Below are 22,342 nucleotides of genomic sequence, written 5' to 3'. Positions count from 1 at the left end.
CAAAACCACAAGGTTAACACATACATGACTTGTTTATTTCCAAATGCATGGTTTTATGACATTTTTTTTTGTCAACCTGCTTATTTCTTTTATAATATTGCATATATTTTCAGTTATTTTTACTCATTTTTTTCATTACCTCTGGACTACAATGAATGTAGCAATGGGCAAGCAGGTGTCTATGAAGTCCAGACAGCAGCTGGTGGAAGTGAGATGGTGGATCAGTTTGCCCCTGACTATCACTAGACAGTTGTTTATCACTGTTTTTCTCCAACTCCCCAAATTGCTGCTCCTGTATGAACATTCACAAAGAACGGGATGCATGCAAAAGAAGGTAGGAAACATCATTGTCTTTTAATCATCATCTGATCATCATCCATTCAATTGCAAAGAATCTTAAGAAAATGGCCCCACAATGAACAACAAACTACTTTTTGTTAAGCATCAAATGAAAAGAACAGCAATTATAATCAATAGTTACTTAAACAGAACCAACAGCTTATAAAGATAAAACCTACTGAATTTAGACCTCAACGCTTTAAAATAAACATCACAATAGCTAGTTATTAGTCAAAACAAATCAAAACATAAAGGTTGTTTAAGATTTAAAAAAAAAACTATTTCTTTTTTTAAAAAAAACAAAAATGTGGATTTATTTGTTTTGAACAGCTTCAGCTTTTTTGCCTGAGTCATTCCTTTATCAAGTTAAACATTTTTAATCCCAAAATGCCAAATTACAGACCAAAACTATTTTCAAGATTCTGAAATGATTATTAAGTTTTGACTAAAGTCAAGCAAAGTGCAACATTTGTCCTGACCCAAACTGTAAACCTCTCCCTCATTAAAACGCACATCAAAGTCAGTGTCATACCGTGTAAAAGCCGATGCTAAGCAGCAGGGTTTTCATCAGCACTTCTGCTAAGTGCAGAGGGTCGTAGGCATCAACAGAGCTCGTAGAAGAAGGAGCACGCACTGACATAGCAGGAGTCAGTGGAGGTCCCAGGGCCGTCACTTCGCCAAAATTACTGTAACCTAGTAGAGAGGCGACATGGCTCTGGTCCTGAAGGCTGCTGAGAACCATGTCTAACTGCAGCCGCTTTGAACGGACAGAGGGAGAAATATAAGGTTTTAAGTATATAATTACACAACATTCAACAAGCTCACACATTGCCTTGCAACATGAAGACACTTTTCTATCTATATATCTATCATCTTCAAGCTAACTAGTTGCATTAGAACAAAAAGCAGATAATGCAACATACAGTATATTTTTACATAAAAACTGTATTCATTCATTTTTCTGAACTGCTTAATCCAATTCAGGGTCGCTGGGAAGCTGGAGCCTATCCCAGCTGGCTTTGGGCGACAGGCAGGGTACACCCTGGAAAGCTCGCCAGTTCATTGCAGTTATAAAAAAAAAAACTGTATATAACTGTATAACTATCTAACATCTTACATAAAAGCTAACCTTTGACACTGGAAGAATGCATACAAACATATTTGGTAATTATGAGAAGCATTGCTGTAATAGCAGCTTAAATACCTGTCCTTTGGAGAGTACATTTAAACTCTGAGGCCCCTGAGGAAGGAGGGAGAGGAGCAGTTCTGTTCTTTCCTTGAGTGGAGGCAACAGCAGGGATGACCCAATAGACAGTGTGTTCAAAACTGCCTGTGGATTGACAAAAAATGTCAACACAACAAAAAAAAAACAAAAAAAACACAAGACTTACTGTTAGAATTCTTGCAAATAATACATCAAATATTACTACTGGGCCTTACTACCATGTCACATAGAAAATATACTGATGAGCTGCTACATTATGACAAGGTACAACATGACAGGCGAGGTAGTTTTTTCCCTTCAACTCTTGCCATTAAATGTGGTAGCAAGTACACAACAAAAGTAATGATAGTTTACTTGTTGTATGGAGTCTGGCATGTTGGTATCAATTAGTCTGAAGAGTAGGTTTCTCAAGGGCCTGCCCTGAGCACCCAGAACCATGGCACCAGTACCCCCAGCATGGGCCAAGGACAAGTGGATGGACAGCAGCTTCATGCACAGCAAAAGGAAATGATGGTGATCCCTGGGAAACAGGTACATTGACAATTAGAAGTGTGAGTTCAGTGGAGATTAGGAAAAGTAAGTAGGAATCAGTGTGTCGTCTCAATGGTGGTAAATCTCTCTGAACATCAGGGCAACCAACTATTGTACAGATTAAGTAAAGCAGCTACATGCTTATGTTGTACCTTTTAGATAAAAAGGGAGCAGGGGGTGTGTCATCACTGATGCCATCACAGTAACTTTCTAGGAAGTTCCGCAAGTAAGTAAATGTGCTCTCCTCCAGGTCGACACAAAAGGGCCTGTGCCACGCTACTAGTTGTCTGTCAAAATATAGAACAAGTCTTCAAAATGTGCATACAAAAACTGTACACATTTTCCACCATACAAAGAAACATTGGAGAAAAAAATTATAATAGGCATCAAAAGACTGTCATCACTAAAAAAAAATGTGAGTATTTACCTGTCAGTTGGAACTGCAGTCCATGCCAGACTGTGAGAGGTCCCAGCGGTGATTTGCTGGATTGAGACCCCCTCTAGGCCAAGCACTTTCTTGGGTTTCATAATAGGAGTAGAAGTGTGGCCTTGCCCACACTGGCCCATTGTGTTGTTGCCCCATGCATACACTTCATTCTCTGACACAGGAAAGCACCATATGTTGTAAACAGAGCAAAGTTCTTTGTGTATTTGTGCTAAACATCTGAGTACCTGCCACCCAAAGATATCTTACCATGAGACAGAGCCAGACAGTGGCTGTCCCCACATGAGATGTCAATAATCTTAGTGATACTCAGGTCTTCTATGAACCTGGGCCTCAGCGAGGTCGTTTCAGAGGAGCCGCATCCTAAACATGAGCCGCAACCCCATGCGAAGACCTAAAAACACAAGTACAGAAAAATGTATAAATCAACAAAAGCTGAAGTTATTAATGAAAGTTTTTGTTTACAGAATCTTAATTATTTCTTTTGCAACTTTTTTGGCTTTGTATTTAGGATGTAGCCAAATAGTTTATTTAGACTGAACACAAGAGCTGATTTTAGATCTCAGGAAGCACTTAGGTCACAAGAGTTCATTATTTTGTCAAATAGTTTTAATACCACAGACATCAACTCCTAAACTGATCTAGTAATCTGGTACAAGCCCATTTTGAAATGGAAAATCCTAATCTAACTTAAACCACTGAATGTTACCTGTCCTGCAGAGGTAAGGGCTAGAGATGACTGACTGCCTGCACACACTTTCCTGATGATAAATCCATGGAGGGCCTCTATGACCTTGGGGCGATACACGCGATTTGTGTCTCCGTGACCCAGTTTACCTGCAGAGATGAGTCATATCCCACATTTCCTCACCCTAGCTCAACACATTTCTATAATCACAAGACAAAAATGATACTATTCTAGGAGGGGTTTTTTTTGTAAGATAAACAAAAGCATTTGTATCATTTTCATTAAAACTAACATTTTTTATGCTCCAGCTGTTCATATTCAGTACAGAAAAATGCTAAATTGAAAGAAAATACTCAAAGCGTGATTACAGTCAGTTCACAAATATTCTACCAGATGTATTTAAATCGGACTGTGCATAATCTGATGACTCACCGTTGTCTCCTCCACCAAAGGACCACACAGTGCGTCCATCCTGGGCCACAGCAATAGTGTGGGAGCTGCCACATGCCACTTGCCCCACACCACTGATATCCTTTACTAGTGTGGGCACGTTGCGACTCTGGCTGTCACTGTGACCTGCACCAAGTGGAAAAAGACAATGAAAGTTGTTGTTCACATTTCCAAATTTCTCACAGATAAACCTTTTCCAGAAAAAATGCATTCACCAAGTCTGCCAAAGTCCCCTTCTCCCCATGTATACAGCTCTCCATCATTAGTTACAGCAGCACTGTGTCTGTAGCCAGCAGACACACAAACAACCACCTGAAAGACATACGACACACGTCAAATGTTCAATATCATGTTAATATTGAAGAAAATAACTAGGAAAAAATGCATAACAAAGAATAACCACAGCAACATTTTTTTAATCATTGTTTTACTGTGAATATCTGCATTTCCGACTGGCTTACCTTGCCTAATAATGGTCCTTGTATGATTTTTGGGTATTTCTGTGTAGCACTGTTGCCATGACCCAGTTTCCCATACTCTCCATCTCCCCAACTGAACACCTGAAAGATAAATGTTTTTAAAAACTAGTTATAATTTATCTAATTATTCATTTACAATCGTTGAAACCTCCACAGAAAAAGTTACTCTAAAACAGTGAGTGTACACCATGACTTCTATATGCTTCTGTAAGATGAAAGTAGCACATTAAAAGGTAGTTAGAAAGATAACTTGAATGAATAACCTGAGAATAAAGATGTAAAACTGTCAAATGAGGTTAATAATTTAAGTGATGTTAACTTCTCACCTCTCCGTCTAGAGTGATAGCCAAAGTGTGCCCATCAGAACCCTTTGAGGAAGATACTTTCTTCATGTTCCTGTGTGGTTCTAGCACAAGTTTCTTGGGCATGGATTGGTTATTGGAGTCTCCCAGACCCAAGCGGCCATAGCTGCCTTTTCCACAGGCTTTCACTGAACCATCAGCAGACACAGAGAAGGTACAGTACTGGCCTGCCTCGATCTGAAGGAAGGACAAAGTGAACAAAAATCTCATGTGATTGTTAGGCTTCATCATGCTGGACTATGCTTCTTCCTGCAGCTTCTAGAAACTAGGAATAATTTTAGCAACTGTTTAATTCATTTTGCATCTATAAATGTAATTTCCGCAGTACCATCTGCACAACCACATATCATCACACTCCCACCTCCATACTTCACAGACAGGGCTATGCTTTCACTGTGTTGGTATTAGCAACATTCACACTGCATAAGCAAGATTAACGATGAAATAAATAAGCAGCCTAAAAGGAAATAAGAAAAGCAATTAAGGAGTATGAAAGGAATGGTGTAAACACTTTTCTTCCCAGAAATTAACTAAATGTTTGGGGAAAAATTTGAAGTCATACAATATAAGTGTTCGTCTTTTACTGTAATACCATTGATATCTGTATAAAGGATGTAAGCCTAATTGGCATGATGCGATTGGTGAAATTAGAAAAAAAATATTCCTTTCATTCATTTTTTTAACCACTTAGTCCAAATTAAAGGTCGCAGGGAAGCTGGAGCAGATCCAAGTAATCAAATGTCAATAAAATGTTTCTATGGAACTAAATACAACTTTGAAGCCTTGAGACTTCTGGAAAAGTGAGACTTATGAGAAGCAGAGCAAACATACCATTTGTGCATCGTTGAAGCCCTGCGTTAGTTTTGGCAGCAAGATTTTCTCCAGAGTTCCTTCTGCCAGCTGATGGCTGCTGTTGCTGCCCCACACATACACCATAACGGCATCACTCTCAGTGGCAGCGTTCGCTGCATCGGTGCTGCACGAGCACAGGCAGTAAGATGCCAAATTACATACCTGTTAAAGGAAAAGAGGATATTATTTTTTAAAAACTAAACAGTAAAGTGTTAGAGGTCTTCATGTTGTCAATATGTAAATATGCTGCCTTTTACCTCTTCAAACAAGCAGAGAGCCGCCTGAGAGAGTCGACAAAGTCCTTCTGTGTCCTTTGTAAGCACCTGAGTGTTGACAGCATCCCCACGGAAACCCTATGAAAAAATCATTCATTTTAATCCTCCAGCACAGGATGTGTTTGCTGTGAAGAGAGACTTAGTCTACGGAAATTTTATGTGGTTTTGGATTTAAAGCAAAGCTATTGATTGTATATTATCACCGCTATTTCAGGCATTTGTTATTTTTACGACAGGAGTATTAAAAAAAAAAAAAAAAAAAACAGTTTCTTTTCACAGAGACAGACATATGACTGCATGATCAAGCAGGAAATGAAGTCAAGGCAGGAAAGGACAAACCAACTCAGCTCTATGTGGGTGTATTAGTTAGCAGCTGGTTGTGGTCCAATTATTCTTTTCATCAAAAACAAATCGAGATCTAGAGTATTCTTCAAAGCTGTGTCATCCTTCAGATGGGTTTTTTTCAGCTCTTATGTCGGTTATATCCAGTAAAATCAAATTGCATTATGAGAAGTAGTACACTTTGACATCTGCACATGAAAAACTACAAATAAAACATTTAGTAAATGCTTGCAACACTCAATTCTACTTGTCATTTGTATGGAAATATTGCAAAGCTGATTAGGATGACTCAATTCACATATCAGGGCAGGAAGACTGGCTCAGTCTTAATCCTCATTTGCAGACTTATGCATCTCTCCAAGCTTCAAATGAATGTCTTTGTATAGTACAGGAGTTTTGGCACTCCTGATCAAAACCTCTGCCACTGTGATAGTTGAGTGAGAAAAGAATGAACTGATCACAAATAGACACTAATTTAATGATAAGACTTTGTTTTCAACATACTTAGCAACATTTTTGGAATACATTTATTTAGGATTTTAGTATTGTATCTTTTTAAAGGGTGGGGGGAAAAAGGAATGGATCCCCATTCAAAAGTTTGGCCTTCAGAGTAAAAGAATGCAAGTTTCTGAATGAACACCTGACCAGGTACTCTGCATCTAGGTGATAATTCAAGTATGTGATGGTCAGAACTTTTTTAGAAGGAAAACGGCAGAAAATGGACCTTTTTGACGAGTGATCTCATAATAAAGTTACCATACAAAGATGGATGAAATGACCACTGTTTTCATTATTAATATCTTTATGGAAAAAAAAATAAAAGAAATGCTTGTAATCTAAAATTATGTTCTGTAAAGGTCAAACAGATATTTGTAATGTATTACAGGAAGCAAGAAGATAAGTATCTCAAATTAACACAGAAAGCATTCAATAGATACCACTAATAGTCTGTAATGTATACAGTGGTGCATCATAATGACTAATGGAAAAGAAGATTACGTCAAATATAATAAGTGTGAATACAAAGAGCAGGTAACATACCGAATATTGCCTCATTTGGAGGAGTGTTTGCTGAATGACATCAAAACCAACACCAGCTGACTGCTGGGAGCTTATTGAAGAGGAGGAAGACGGAATGCAGGTGGGGGAGGACATGGAAGCAGCTAAGGCTACCTCCACCCACTCCAGCAGAAACTTCAGAGAGCCTCTCTGCATGGCCAGCCCCAGTAGCAACTCCAGTGCTAGTCTCCGTCCAGTCGGGTCTGCACCACCACTCCCACTGCTCACTGAAGTCTTCTTTAAGAAGTCAGCCACTTGTGCCAGGCAGTCCAAACCCACTGATGGGATCTTATTCTCATTAGCAAGAGAAAGTGGAGGCAGTGAAGCCAGGACGGAGGACGCTGTGGCAAGTACATCGTTACAAAGCACTGACTCTGGATGCACAGAAGCTGCATATCTCCAGTTCTGCTGCAATAATGAGAAGAGCAGACTCAAACCCGTCCTCACACCCATTTCTATCAGAACATCTGTACCTGACTTGATTTTGCATGCTCCTCCCGACAGGCAAGGTTCTGAGGCCAGCTCAATTTGCCCACTCTCGGCCCCACTGTCTGTGGACTGAGATGGCAGCTGCATGCGGAATTTGTCATGGTACTTGCTGTGAAGTGCGTAATAGATCCTTTGTAGAACTACTAGCCTGTGGTGGAGCCCTAGTGTGTAGGATGTTTGCGTCAGCATACGGTGAGCCAGCCATCGTTGACTATGGAGCAGGGATGATAGGTACTCTTCCTTCTCCACTGATGCGCTGGAATCACACTCAAAGTCTGGCAGCCGTGGGCCGACAAGTTCTTGAACAGGCTGAGCCAGAGTCACCACTTCCTTGTTGTAAAGGAGCTTATTGTAGAGCACAGCAGCACCATGTCTCCTGGCTGTCTGTACACCGTCTTCTGCAGCCCAGGAGCTATTGAAGTGCTCCTGCCACTTCAGCAACACATGGGTTTGACAAGGCACCATGTCTGTGCATTATCTAGACTCTAAATTATACCTGAAAAACAAAGGGGAAGAGAATTAAAGGAAGGTTTCGCTTGAATTGGCAGATTCATAAAAATTCACACTCAATCATTCACACTTGATTGACTTGATAACTAACATTTGCTGATGAAAGATCATGTTGTGTTTTCTTGCTAAGTAAATTCAGTGTGAAGGTGTCAGGTTTCTCTTTTGTCTTGGCAATTTACCAGCTTACAGTAGGTTACATCCAGGCTAATGCCACAGGCCCAGTGGGTATCTATTAAATAGGTCACCTCACCCCTTGATAACAGCTAGCACACCCACACTAATGAGAAGAATTATGTCTCCCAAGGTATTATGCTACTGCATAATGGGATGTAGATGCAATGTATCGTTTATCATGACTTAATTCATTTACATTTTGTTCTTAGTCTGCATCTCACACAACCCTGATTCCAATGTCACCCAATGTTCCAATTAAATTGGGACATTGGGTAAAACGTAAAATAAACAGAGTACATTGATTTGAAAATACTTTTTAACCTGCATTCATTTAAATATACTACAAATACAAGCCATTTTATTTTCAAAATGATGAACTTTTTTTTTTTTTGCAAATATTGACTGTGTTAAATCACCTTTCCTTTCAACAATACTTAATAAGTGTTTGGAAACTGAGGACACTGAGGACAATTGTTGAAGCTTTGTAGATGGATTGCTGTCCCATTCTTGTTTGTTGTGCAAATTCAGTTTCTCAACAGTCCAGGCTCTTTGTTATCGTATGTTGTGTTTCATAATGTGTCAAACATTTTTAATGTGTTTCAGTGTGTGACAGGTCTGGACTCTCGGAAAGCCAGTGTAGTACATGCACTCTTTACTATAAAGCCACGCTGTTGTAACACCTGTAGTGTGTGGCTTGGCATTTTCTTACTGAAATAAGCAGAGATGTCCCTGAAATTGGAAAAAAAAAAAAAAAAAAGCTTGGATAGCAGCATATGTTGCTGTGAAACTCATATGTACCTCTCAGCATTATTGGATGTGCAAGTTATGTAACGTGCACTTGCATATGTAGCGGCAAACTGTGTTAACCGACAATGGTTTTCTGGAATGTTGCTATGCCTATGTGTTAATATCTTTTACGCGGTTACATCAGTTTTAAATGCAGTGCTGCCTGAGGAATCAAAGGTTACAGGAATTCAATGTTCATTTTCAGTCTTCAGCCCTCTGGGGTTGTAGTTTATCACCTGTGATCTCATCCAGTCCCAAGTGTTCGGTTTGCAGTTAGTGCTGCTTAGTTATCAAACAGAGCTTACAAAAAGCCGGCACAATGTTTATAATTTGCAAAAACGTTTTTTTTTTAACTAAGCTGGAAGAAGAAGAAGAAGATCCTGACGTAATCTATGGGGGTGTTGCTAAAACACTATAAAATATATTGGGTTATTTGTTACAATCACAAGACTTGGGGTGGTAGTGGCTCAGTAGGTGGAGAAGGTTGTCTAATGACCCAAATGACCTGCTCCACCAATCAATCTGTTGTTGTGTCCTTGGCAAGACACTTAACCCTCTTTGCCTCCAGTGTTTGCATCATTGGTGTATGAATGTAAATGAATGTTTAGTGGAGGTCAAAGAGGCCACATTTCCATCAGTGTTTCCAGGGGCAGCTATGGCTACATATGTAGCTTACCATCACCAGTGTGAATGAAAATATATTCAATGTAAAGCATATTCGGTGCCTTGAAAAGTGCTATATAAATCTAATTCTTTATTACAATTATTTAGCAAAGCTGGATTAGGATAAAAGATGTTTGCAATCTTCAATTTGACCACTACATGTCATTAATTGCTACAACATGTTCCTTTGAACAACAGTGTAATATTGTAATCGCAATCAGGAATTACAAGTAAGTTAAAGGGGAAGCTAGACTATTACCCTTTTTTTTAATAATAAATTATTAGATTTGTCAAAAATTGTGCATCTTATATGGAAAGAGCTAATAATGCCATTCCAATATGCAGGTCAGCAATTATTGAATAATAGGAACATCTGTGTCAGGGTTTTGTTTATGGTTTGTGTATTTGCTCCTGAGGTAATTTGTTTTTCCTTTTTTTTTCCCCTCTTTGTTTTAGGCTGTGCAGCAGCCCTGGGCGTGTCAGCACACCTGCATCTCATCATCGCTCCCTCCAGTACTTAAGGAGGGCTGCCTCTCTCAGTCTTTGCCAGATGGTCGTCAGTGGTGCACAGCTCTTGGGTGTGTGTGGCTGCCCAGGACTGCTGCCTGCATTGCTCCTGAGTTAGAATTTATTATTTTTCCCTAGTGTTTTTGTGAAGTTGCTCACTTTTTTTATTTTTTTTTGGAGCAATTAAAAGAATTATTGCCCCCCTGTAAACCTTCTGTGGTTGTGTCTCTGTCTGGCATTTTGGGTCTGGTTCCGGCAAACATGACAGAACCATCTGGCCAAGAAGACCCCGCCAGTCCAGAGACATTACGACAAGCGTTGGCTGCACAAGGTGCGCTTGTGGGCCAACATGACCAGTCCCTCCATCAAATTATGGCTTCCTTACAGACTTTGGGTTCCAGTGTATCTGCTTTAAGCCAAGAGCTAAGGACGGTCGCTAGTCACGTGTCGGCCTTTGTGACTCCACCGGCAGACACCGCCACTCCTGTGTCTGTCCCAGTGATCCATCCACGGGAGCCCCATATTCCCACACCTGAGAGGTATGATGGTGAACTAGGCTCTTGTGGTCGATTCCTTCTCCAGTGCTCTCTTGTCTTCAATCTTCAGCCAACCACCTATACAACCGACCAAGCTAAGGTCGCCTTTGTAGTCAGTCTACTGACCGGGCGGGCTGCCAATTGGGCCACTGCAATATGGGATCATAATCCAGCGCTTCGCTCATCATTTGATCTCTTCACCTCTGAGATGAAGAGAGCATTCGACCGTCCTATTCGTGGACGAGAGGCTGCCAGTCAACTTCTTTCGCTAAAACAGGGTGCCAGGTCAGTAGCGGATTTTTCTATTGACTTCTTAACTCTGGCAGCAGAGAGCGGATGGGAGGAGACTGCTCTTCAGGATGTTTTTTTGGGGAGTCTAAATGATTCAATCCGTGATGAACTAGTTCTCCGTGACGAATGTGGCTCTTTGCAAGCTCTCATGCAGTTGGCCACCAAGATGGATAACCGCCTCAGGGAGAGGCGGCGGGAACGTGGTGCTCGCTCTGGCCCTCCTCCTTCCCGACAACCAGCTCTTCTACCTACAGCTGCCGTGGGATCATCCCCAACGCTACCAGGTTCAGCTCCATCTCCGGCTTGGCTTGATGAGCCCATGCAGCTGGGTCGAACTGGGCTCACCCCTGCTGAGCGAGAGAGGAGATTCCGACAGAGACTCTGCTTCTACTGTGGTCAACCTGGTCACCTACTGCCGAACTGTCCCTTGCGGTCAAAAGATTAGACCCATTCGAGGTAAGAGGAGTCCGAATGGGTCATATCTCAAATCCTCCTCTAGTCTACAGTCACCGTACCCAGTTAACCTCTGTTTTATTAGTTGGTCAAGCTTCAATACCTTTTTCACCTTTTATTGACTCTGGGGCAGATGAAAATTTCATTGATGAATCCATTGTTAAAAAGCATTCCATTCCTTTGGTGCAGCTCTCTGAGACCCGAACCATTTATGCAGTTGATGGCAGAGTTCTGGCTAGGGTAACTCATCAGACCCAGCCAGTAACCCTGTTAACCTCAGGTAATCACCGAGAGGAGATCCAATTCTTGGTCATTCATTCTCCCCACTCCCCTCTCATCCTTGGTCTCCCTTGGTTAAAGACACATAATCCCCATTTGGACTGGTCAAAGGGTACTATAATTTGTTGGAGTACATTCTGCCATGTACATTGTCTGAAGTCTGCTTTATCTCCCCAGGGTGTTCTAATGCCTAAGGTGCCTGATCCACCAGACCTCTCCTCCGTGCCTGCTATTTACCATGACCTTGCTACTGTTTTCAGCAAGGAACGAGCACTATCCTTACCCCCCCATCGTCCATACGATTGTAAGATTGATATTTTGCCTGGAGCCAAGCTACCCTCCAGCAGACTTTATAACCTCTCTCGTACTGAAAGAGAGGCTATGGAGACATACATAAAGGACTCCCTGTCAGCTGGAATCATACGCCCATCTTCCTCTCCTGTTGGTGCGGGTTTCTTTTTTGTGGGTAAGAAGGACGGCACTCTTCGTCCATGTATCGATTACAGGGGTTTGAATGAGATCACAGTCAAGAATAAATATCCTCTGCCACTGCTTGATTCTGCCTTCCATTTTCTTCACCAAGCCTCCCAGTTTACTAAACTGGATTTGAGAAATGCCTACCACCTGGTCAGGATCAAAGAAGGAGACGAGTGGAAAACTGCCTTTAACACCCCACTAGGTCATTTTGAATACCTTGTTATGCCATTTGGCTTGACAAATGCTCCTGCGGTTTTCCAGGCCCTTGTTAATGACATTTTACGGGACATGCTGAACAGATTTGTTTTTGTGTATCTTGATGACATCCTCATCTTCTCCCAATCACTAGAGGAACATCAGAGTCACGTCAGACTTGTGCTCCAGCGCCTCCTAGAAAATGGCCTCTTTGTGAAGGCGGAGAAATGCGAATTTCATTCAAAGTCTGTGAGTTTTCTTGGTTTCATTATACAAGAGGGCGAGATGGTTCCTGATCCTGCCAAGATCAGAGCTGTGGTGGAATGGCCAGTCCCTGAGTCCAGGAAGCAACTTCAGAGGTTCCTTGGATTTGCCAATTTTTACAGACGCTTCATCAGAGACTACAGTAAGGTGGCTGCACCTCTCACTCAACTCACTTCAACACTGCAGAGATTCAAATGGACACCCGAGGCAGACAAGGCTTTTATTACGCTAAAGACATTATTTACCAATGCTCCAGTCCTCACTCACCCGGACCCCACCAAACAATACATCGTTGAGGTTGATGCCTCTGATTCAGGAGTAGGAGCAGTGTTATCACAAAGGTCGGCTCAAGATGACAGAATACACCCTTGTGCCTACTTTTCACGTCGTTTGTCACCTGCAGAACGCAACTATGACGTTGGGAACCGCGAACTGCTAGCAGTGGTATTGGCATTGGGGGAGTGGCGTCACTGGCTGGAGGGAGCGGAGCACCCATTTATCGTCTGGACTGACCATAAGAATCTCTCTTACCTCCGGTCAGCCAAGAGGTTAAACCCCCGACAAGCCAGGTGGTCCTTGTTTCTTGACAGATTCAACTTTACTCTTACCTACAGACCTGGATCCAGAAATGTGAAGCCGGATGCACTCTCTCGTCAATCAGAAGATGAACCAACCAGCACCCCATCAGAGACAATACTTCCTCCTTCCTGTGTTTTGGGTGCTGTCCTATGGGAGGTGGAACAAAGGATTCAGGAAGCTCTTCAGGTACAACCTCCACCTGACAATGTCCCTGATAACCGCTTGTTTGTTCCAACTCCTCTCAGATCCCAAGTCCTGCAATGGGCTCATTGCTCTGAAATCGCCTGTCACCCTGGAATTCACCGGACTCTGGAGCTCCTCCGTCAGCGTTTTTGGTGGCCATCCATCTGTAAGGACACTCATGAGTTTGTTTCAGCTTGTACAACCTGTGCCAGAGGAAAGACTTCCAATCAGTCACCTGCGGGTCCGCTCCATCCGCTCCCTATACCTCATCGTCCTTGGTCCCACATTGCAGTGGATTTTGTCACAGGTCTTCCTGTATCTCAAGGACACTCTACAATCCTCACCATTGTTGACCGTTTTTCCAAGGGGGTGCATTACGTCCCCTTACCCAAACTGCCTTCGGCCTTTGAAACAGCAGAGTTATTGGTCACCCACGTATTCCGTCTCCATGGTATCCCTACAGATATTGTCTCTGATCGTGGTCCCCAGTTTTCATCTCAGGTCTGGCGAGCATTCTGTAGGGCATTGGGGGCAACAGCCAGTCTCTCTTCTGGATATCATCCTCAATCCAATGGCCAGACAGAGCGGGCCAATCAGAGCCTTGAGACAGCCCTTCGATGTGTTTGTGCCCGACATCCTGCCTCCTGGTCCCAGCATCTTCCCTGGATTGAATATGCCCACAACTCCTTCTCCTCCTCTGCTACTGGTATGTCACCATTCATGTGCATGTTTGGGTTCCAGCCTCCGCTTTTCCCTTCACAAGAACTGGAGGTGGCAGTCCCGTCTGTCCAGGAGCACGTCCAACGCTGTCGGCGAGTGTGGCAACAGGCACGGGATGCCCTGTTAAGGACAAACACCAGGTACAAACGCTTGGCTGACCGTCATCGTGCCCCCACACCAGTGTATCGGCCAGGTCAGAAGGTTTGGTTATCATCCAAGGATCTTCCCCTCCAAGTTGAGTCTCGTAAACTGGCTCCCCGTTATATTGGTCCCTTTGAAGTGGACAGGGTTGTTAATCCTTCCGCTGTACGTCTCAAGCTTCCCCGTTCTTTGTCTGTGCACCCCACTTTTCATGTATCCTTGCTGAAACCTGTTTCTTCATGTCCTCTGAGCCCTCCGGCCGTTCCCCCTCCACCCCCCCGGGTTGTTGATGGTCACCCTGCTTTTACTGTTGACAGGGTTTTGGATGTGCGTCGTCGTGGGCGGGGCCTTCAGTACCTGGTTGACTGGGCGGGCTATGGTCCGGAGGAGAGGTCTTGGATCCCGCGGCGTTTCATTTTGGACCCTGGGCTTTTGAGGGTTTTTTATAGGGATCGCCCGGGTGCGCCTGGTGCTCCGCCAGGTGGCGGTTCTTGAGGGGGGGGTACTGTCAGGGTTTTGTTTATGGTTTGTGTATTTGCTCCTGAGGTAATTTGTTTTTCCTTTTTTTTTCCCCTCTTTGTTTTAGGCTGTGCAGCAGCCCTGGGCGTGTCAGCACACCTGCATCTCATCATCGCTCCCTCCAGTACTTAAGGAGGGCTGCCTCTCTCAGTCTTTGCCAGATGGTCGTCAGTGGTGCACAGCTCTTGGGTGTGTGTGGCTGCCCAGGACTGCTGCCTGCATTGCTCCTGAGTTAGAATTTATTATTTTTCCCTAGTGTTTTTGTGAAGTTGCTCACTTTTTTTATTTTTTTTTGAGCAATTAAAAGAATTATTGCCCCCCTGTAAACCTTCTGTGGTTGTGTCTCTGTCTGGCATTTTGGGTCTGGTTCCGGCAAACATGACAATCTGATTAATAACACTCTGATGGTATATTAGTTAAAGCATATACACAACAAAAAAACTTCTGAACCATATTGTACAGTAGCTTCAACTTCTCTCAGGGCTGTGTTAGAAATATATTCATAATGATCTGCTGAAATATGCCTTTGTTCTAAATATATTTCTAGTTCCTATAGTATTATTAACCCAATTTGCTAATGTTTCATTCTAACAGTTTGCAAACTAGGTTAATAACTAAAAAAAAAAAAAAAAAAAAAAAAAAACATAAAATCAAAGATAACCACTGAAAATAATAAAAAATAACTCAAGAGTATAAAGGACTGGTTCATGGTTGACTCGTGTTTGCTATAATTAAAACAAAACATGAAGCGCTATTTCTAAGAGAATGCTATTTACATGCTGCGAAAAATGTGAGCATGCCAGTTTGATCATAGACCAAAGTAACAGAGCGTCATCTCTCTCACTCTCTTGCTTGCCATGCCTAAGGCTTGTGGGGCTATATGGTTTCCACTGGACCAAAAATAACAGCAAGCATTGATATAGTAGTGGGTTCAACAGTCAGGCAATCACCAGCAAGAAAAACACAAGAAATTAAAGGTCCACACATGGCTGACAACCTCACTCTTTCTCTGTTAAATTTCTTTCCAATTTGACTCATACATTCTTTATACTTCTAAACATCTGTCTTCAGACTTAATGTAGTCAATATCACTTCATCCAGAATATTTAGACTTTATACAGGCAAAAGCATGTTCATTAATACAAAAAAAATCAGCTACTAATATTTAGTAAAGCTACACTCATAACTGATATAAAAGAAATATATATATCAGAAGAAATGTCAATTGTGTTTATATAAATTGGGCATATCATTGGTACTGATTAATCAAATCATGAGCTGCAGTAAGAATCAGAATCAGCTTTATTTTTCATGAGCCAGCGTATGGCATCCATAACAGAATTAAGTACCATTCTGGCACATTGACACTTTAACACTATATGTTTCCTTTTCCTTCATATTACTAATTGTTTCTGTAAAGAAATTAAAAATAATTAACTGTTTAATGTTGCAGGTCTTTATACTGTTTTGTTCAATGGTCTCCCAGAAAATATGAAAAGATGCTCAATTTCAAGCACAATAGAAACCCAAATAGTAACTCTGTTCCTCGCGTGGGATCATTTCCTGATGAGACTGTATTTGGATACGCTGATAAGGCCTCTTTCAACAACGGACCAATGACAGATGAGATTATTCTGGTTCCTGCTTGCACCTAAATGCCCACTTCTCTTTGGCCCTAAAAGTGGACATCCCCACAGACTGACTGACCTCAGGCCAGTTGGAAGAGACAGGGATGTAACGCCATCCAGGATGAGCTGGAGGAAGTTACTGGGCTAATTAAGGGACGTTTGGCTACTGTTGCCAGGACAACCACGTTCACATAAGCGGGGATGGCCGTAAATAAGAAAATTTAAAAAAAACAAAACAAAAAACAATGGACAGATTATATCAAATCATGTAAGTTTCATTTTTGTGTGCCTGGCAAAAATATTGTTGTTGTTGTTGTTTTTTTTTAATTTAAAAAAAAAAATTGAAGAAAAGGAAGAAAAAAAAGAGGACAGTGGACAAACTAATTTTCGAGCCAATGACATGATGTCAGGCAATGAGCCTCCAGACTAATGACCAGCCAGATAAGTAATTTAATTAATTTACGACATCTTTAAACGAGGCGACTGTACCTGCTCTCTTACTTTGCATCGGTTGTCAGAATTCGTAACATTAACATTGCATGGCTGCCATATATTTCTTGGCACTAGCTTGATGGTCACACCAGCATGAACGATTTAATATGTGGATCTGAAAGCCGACTGCGCCATGTCATTCCCAGCCACCGGTATTATTATGCATTTGCAGTGACAGCTGAGCTAACACTGGCTGCAGTGCAGTTGCTAGTTTGCTCCATGGCTGTCAAACCCGACCAAGCCCCTCCGCTTTGACAGCTCTCGGCTTAAATAGCTTCATGCCCCGTTAACATCGTATAAGTTACATATTTACTGGACTGTCATAAAATTTAGAAAGGCCACAGGCATGAAAGTTACCTTGACAGGAAAGCTCCGCAGATGTATGGTTTGCGTTACCTGTCCCGTCCCAGTGAGGTCTCCCTTGGACACAAATATCATGTCAGCTTTCTCCTCCTTCTGCTTCCCTTTCTTCTTCGTTGGTGCTGGAGACACGGAAGGCTACCAATGTGGGAGTACCCCTTGAGCGTCACCCTGTGTGTCGGAGTGATCATCTTTATCGTTTTAACTTTCCTCCTATTATTGAACGACATGCAGTATTTACAACAAAAGACAGTAAAAAGAAAAATCTCTATTTTCTATAGCTGTCTCGGTCTGTCAAGAGCAGAAAATGGGAGGGAGGATATTCCTTACAGCAAAGGAAAAATGATGATCTACTTGACAAGTAGGAAAAACATTATAATAGCCTTACAGCACATAGTTTCAGGAATATGTCGGGCAACTGTGGCTATTTGACCCAAACAAACTCATAAGAGTATCATCTTAAAAGAACTGATGAATTTTCACAGTTGGCTACATACATTTTAAATATTTTAGATAGGATTTTGTTAATATGGTAGGTTGCAGATACGATTGTACAGTGAGTTGTACAATGGAATGAGAAGTTTATATGATCCTATTGAAGCATGGTTTAAAAGGAATGTTGGACTTTCATTGCTTAAATTTCTTTAAATTTGTATTTATTCATACTTTTGTCAGATTAAAGTGATTTCGTTGACTATTTTCTTTCATTGATAGATATATATATATATATATATATATATATATATATATATATATATATATATATATATATATATATATATATATATATATATATATATATATATATATATATAAATGTATATATATATATATAATATGTATATATACATATGTATATATACATATGTATATATAAACATATGTATATATAAACATATATATATATATATATATATATATATATATATATATATATATATATATACATATATATATATATATATATATATATATATATATATATATATATATATATATATATATATATATATATATATATATATATATATATATATATAACTATTCTTGCATTATTGTAGCCTATTCATTCAGAAATTTCAGGATTAATACAGTTAATTTTGTGCACCCTATAGGGTACATATATGCATATATGCAGTGGTGCAGTGTCTTGTCCAGCAAGGGATCTGTTCACAGCTGCTCAAGTCACGACAAACCTGATGCTATTGTAAGTTGGGAGAGGGAGGTCCTTCCCTCAGACGAAAACAAACCAAAGATAACTTATGACATGAGGTCACACAAACTTCAGTTCCTGGATGGCAGACCAGAGTCATTCCCACTTCCAAGCCGGATTTCTAAAAGGGGGACTGACTGACAAAAAAAGACTGCACCGGAATGAGGAAATTGACGAAGCAAACCATGTGCAAAACAAAGTTGCTCAGTGCTGATAACTACAGAGCCTGATGAACCGCAGGTCAGTCCTGTCAAGTCCTACTGGAGATCGCTCGTGTCTCACTGCAAGAGACCGCACACACCAAGGACGGCATCCTTTCTTCCAGCAGCTCTCGGCAAATTCCCTGCATCAAGTGATGTCTCTTCTGCTCCTCGCGGTGCTGTCCTCACTTCTAGTGCGCGATGCTGAGGCTTGGAGCGCTAATGCAAAGTATGCTGTGAACTGCCCAGACAGATGTAACGCGGAGCGCTGCGGCGGGACGCAGCGGTGCACAAGGACGGTCCTGGATGACTGCGGCTGTTGCCAGGTGTGCGCAGCAGGCAGGGGCGAACACTGCTACCGCACTGTGTCGGGGATGCATGGGGTGAAGTGCGGTCCTGGGTTATTCTGCGAGTTCTACAAGGATGAAGACGACTATGGTGACGAATATGGGATCTGCAAAGGTATGCGCACATTAGATGACTTGCTCTCACTGTGTGCTGCGTTTTGAATACAGTGATGCTTTCTTGCATCAGTCTCAACATTTCTTTATTTTATAACAGCTATTTTGCTTATAGATTGCTTTGTTAAGTGGTTAATAACCAACCTACCCATTGCTTATCGATTCCCGTTTGCAGATCTGGTTCAAATGTTGAATTGAAGATCAGCCTTTTATCCTTAGAGACATGGGAATTTAGACACTGAAGCGTCAATGTTGCTGCATGGTCCTCCTGCATTTTTTTTCCCTTTCCAGTTGCTAAATGACAAAGTTTTTTTCTTTCTTTACAGACTGCCCATACGGAACCTATGGGGTAGAGTGTCGTAAGGCATGCAACTGCAGAGGGGGCATCTGTGACAGAGAGACTGGAGCTTGCCTCAACCTTTCATTCTTTGCCAAAATCGCCAGCAAACTCAAGACTGAACCACAAACAGGTGAAAAAGAATCACTTCAGTTAATTGTAGGAAATTCTCAGAAGGCTGGGAAGAAAAGACCTCTTTTGAATATGGTTAATGAACATTTCTCTTGTTTTGTCAGGAGGCGAGGTGGGATCAGGAGAGGTTAACTCTGCACAGAGCACTGACCAGCGCACAGGCAGATCTCCTGCTCCAAAGAAGCTCAATCCTCGCTGACAACTGCTGACAAAAAGGTGTTCAGTGTAAATGTAGCATTAACTTATAAATGGACCGAAAACTATATTTTACTATGGTAGACAATAAAAAAGGGCGTGGGGGGGTCACTTTTTTTTTTTAAACAGCTATTGGCATTTTTCTTTGGTTCATTTGGTCCTTGTTCAGAACCATCATTTTTTCTATAAACATGTAGCTTAGATGTTATTATGTTAAAGTGTTATTTTATTTCCAAACAGTTCCAGTTTGGTTTTGTCTTTATGTGCCTTCATATTGTGCTGAATGAGATTAAATAAAAAAGACCTTAAGTTTATCAGGCATTGACTCCTTTTAATTCCAAATGATGATCTTTTTGTACTGCACATGTAAACAGCCAACATGGACAATGCAGACTATATGTATAACACACTAGCTGTTGTAGACAATGTTCTTGCAATAAAACACATTTATCACTGAATTTATTATTTGATCGCTTAATATTTCCATAAACTGACATAAAAAACTGAGTTGTTTTAACAGTCATTGCTTTGTAATGGTTATAAGTTAAGCAACAGTTACGAATGGCATCTATTGTATTGACTTTAATAATAATTATCTACTTACTTTCACAGTGACTGCATTTAGCAGTATTTAATGATAAACAAGGATATCTGACTTGAATCTGGTATTTTTCTTAATTGACTGTCTTCATATATTCATCATTATTGTCATTTCAATGTTAAAAAATAAAGAAAACAATTGCAAAAAAAAGTCAGTTTGTATTGTACAAATCCCGACAACATAATAACCTTAATTCTTAGAGTATTTTTTGAGCTTTCATGCACCAGCTTTTTTTTTTGTTTGTTTGTTTTTTTTTCTCAGACAGGCAAATGTACATGATTGTTTATCTTTTGAGAAGAAGGAATTCCTGCCTTGTCTTGATACCCATAAGAAAATGACGATACACCGATAACACAGCTGAGACTTTTTTAGGGATCCTTCACCCTCACATTGTGGAATGCTCTATTTTTAAAGGGCTCTCCAAATAGGAAAATATTTTTCCATGCAGAATAACCACTTATTAGTGGGAAAATACTTAAGAAGAGCTGAAGAGTCCAGATATATGATGTGTCTTAAGATGATTTAGCTATGAATTAGTGCAGCACAAATAAATCTTAATTGAAGTGAATATAAAATCACATTTGGAGAGGGTTTGAAGTAAAGTTTCTCTCTGTAGCTACCTGGGAAACTACACCAAAATACTGGACTTGCATCAGTCAAGGTGAGAAAAATAGTCAAATAGTTTATATTTCTGAATATTTTCATAAAGTTTGAAGGTTTTTCTTTAAGATGTTTGCAAATTATTTTGAACTGTATTCAGGTTAAAAACCTAATATTAACAATTTGGACCATGTCAGTATTGTTTTGATTTGATAAATGGAAAGAACCTCGACTTATAATATGTTTAAATAGATTTCTGTTCTTATAATGAGACCAGAGGTGTCATGATTTTAGATTTATAGATGAATTCATAATAGATTTTTGGAAGGTTATGATGGCATTTATAAATAATATCTATAAAACAGCATTGTTGGAGTTTTGAAATTAAAATTTTAAATGAATTACATACCTCATGTGATCAAATTGGACAGGTCAAGATATTCACACAGTATAATATGTCTAGTGAACAGTTCAAGGTGATTTTAAAAAAACAAAACGTCTGTGACTAAATTTCTCAATAATTTTCCTCCAGCTAAAAATATCTCCTATTAAACTCACCTCTGACTCGTCCTGCTACAAAAATGTTTTCCAGTATTCAGCCTGTTTATTTCCTGTGCTTCCTGACACCTGTAAAAATGGCCCTTCTTCCTGTTGTTGTTGTGTCTGCCTGGGACAGGAATTTAAAAGCAAGGGTTTTTTTCTTTCTTTGTTTGTTTTTTTAAGTGACACTCCAAAAAGCTTGGAAGTGACACACAATTAAAGTTGCTTTCTGGCATCTAAGACTTAGAGGACACTAATTCACTGTTTGTTTTTTTGCCTAAATGAAAACTTGACATATCAATTTAAACAAGTCCTTGAGCAATAGCTTAAAGGGGTTTGATTGAAGGCAAAAAAAAAAAAAACAACAACAAAAAAAAAAAACCCCAGGAAAAAAACAGCGTTATCACAAATTAAATATCCAGAAAATTATTTGATCAAAATGGCATTGAAATGAATAAATCCCCCTTTCCCTCAAAGACTTTGTAAAATCAATATTAACAAACTGAAGCTGATAATGAGATTATAAAGAATTTTACAGAATGTCTGGTATTCCTATGTAAAATCACATTACACATTTAGAGTAAAGGTGCAAAAAATAAATTAATTAATTAATCTAACAAATAAATGTAAAGACTCTCATTTATATGTTAGAAACATATTAGTTTAATTCATGCATGCATTTTTTTTTTTTTTTTTTTTACTTTAAAGTGATATTATTATAATACAAAAAGGCTTCTTGTATTAACCCTGAAATCTCATTTCAGATCAGG

General features: G+C 40.3%; 2 protein-coding genes across 7 annotated transcripts in view; one reads left to right on the top strand and one right to left on the bottom strand.

The window, feature by feature from the left end:
* Positions 1–17,404, bottom strand: part of LOC306768288 (putative E3 ubiquitin-protein ligase HERC1) — a 49,705-nt gene extending 32,301 nt beyond the window's left edge. For all 6 annotated transcript variants that reach the window (XM_079256583.1, XM_079256584.1, XM_079256579.1 and 3 more), the window contains exons 1-16: positions 17,291–17,404; positions 7,030–8,032; positions 5,629–5,724; positions 5,351–5,533; positions 4,484–4,696; positions 4,140–4,238; positions 3,894–3,990; positions 3,661–3,804; positions 3,250–3,377; positions 2,790–2,934; positions 2,523–2,694; positions 2,248–2,382; positions 1,919–2,084; positions 1,544–1,669; positions 872–1,096; positions 140–292 (exon numbers count right to left, since the gene is read on the bottom strand). In XM_079256583.1, the coding sequence (XP_079112709.1) occupies positions 140–292; positions 872–1,096; positions 1,544–1,669; positions 1,919–2,084; positions 2,248–2,382; positions 2,523–2,694; positions 2,790–2,934; positions 3,250–3,377; positions 3,661–3,804; positions 3,894–3,990; positions 4,140–4,238; positions 4,484–4,696; positions 5,351–5,533; positions 5,629–5,724; positions 7,030–8,001 (3,054 nt within the window). In that variant the 5' untranslated portion in view covers positions 8,002–8,032; positions 17,291–17,404. The remainder of the gene's footprint in view (positions 1–139; positions 293–871; positions 1,097–1,543; positions 1,670–1,918; positions 2,085–2,247; positions 2,383–2,522; positions 2,695–2,789; positions 2,935–3,249; positions 3,378–3,660; positions 3,805–3,893; positions 3,991–4,139; positions 4,239–4,483; positions 4,697–5,350; positions 5,534–5,628; positions 5,725–7,029; positions 8,033–17,290) is intronic.
* Positions 17,405–18,667: 1,263 nt separating this feature from the next.
* On the top strand, positions 18,668–19,886 carry esm1 (endothelial cell-specific molecule 1; the record flags this gene model as incomplete). Its single annotated transcript, XM_079256306.1, is given in 5 exon segments — positions 18,668–18,684; positions 18,686–18,836; positions 18,838–19,168; positions 19,494–19,637; positions 19,741–19,886. Coding segments are annotated over 5 exon segments (738 nt in total). The 3' UTR covers positions 19,836–19,886.
* Between the last annotated feature and the right edge of the window lie 2,456 nt (positions 19,887–22,342).

Source organism: Telmatherina bonti (genome assembly GCF_933228915.1).
Source record: "Telmatherina bonti genome assembly, chromosome: 17".
In the NCBI taxonomy this organism is placed as follows: domain Eukaryota; kingdom Metazoa; phylum Chordata; class Actinopteri; order Atheriniformes; family Telmatherinidae; genus Telmatherina; species Telmatherina bonti.
This window is presented reverse-complemented; position numbering and strand designations above follow the sequence as displayed.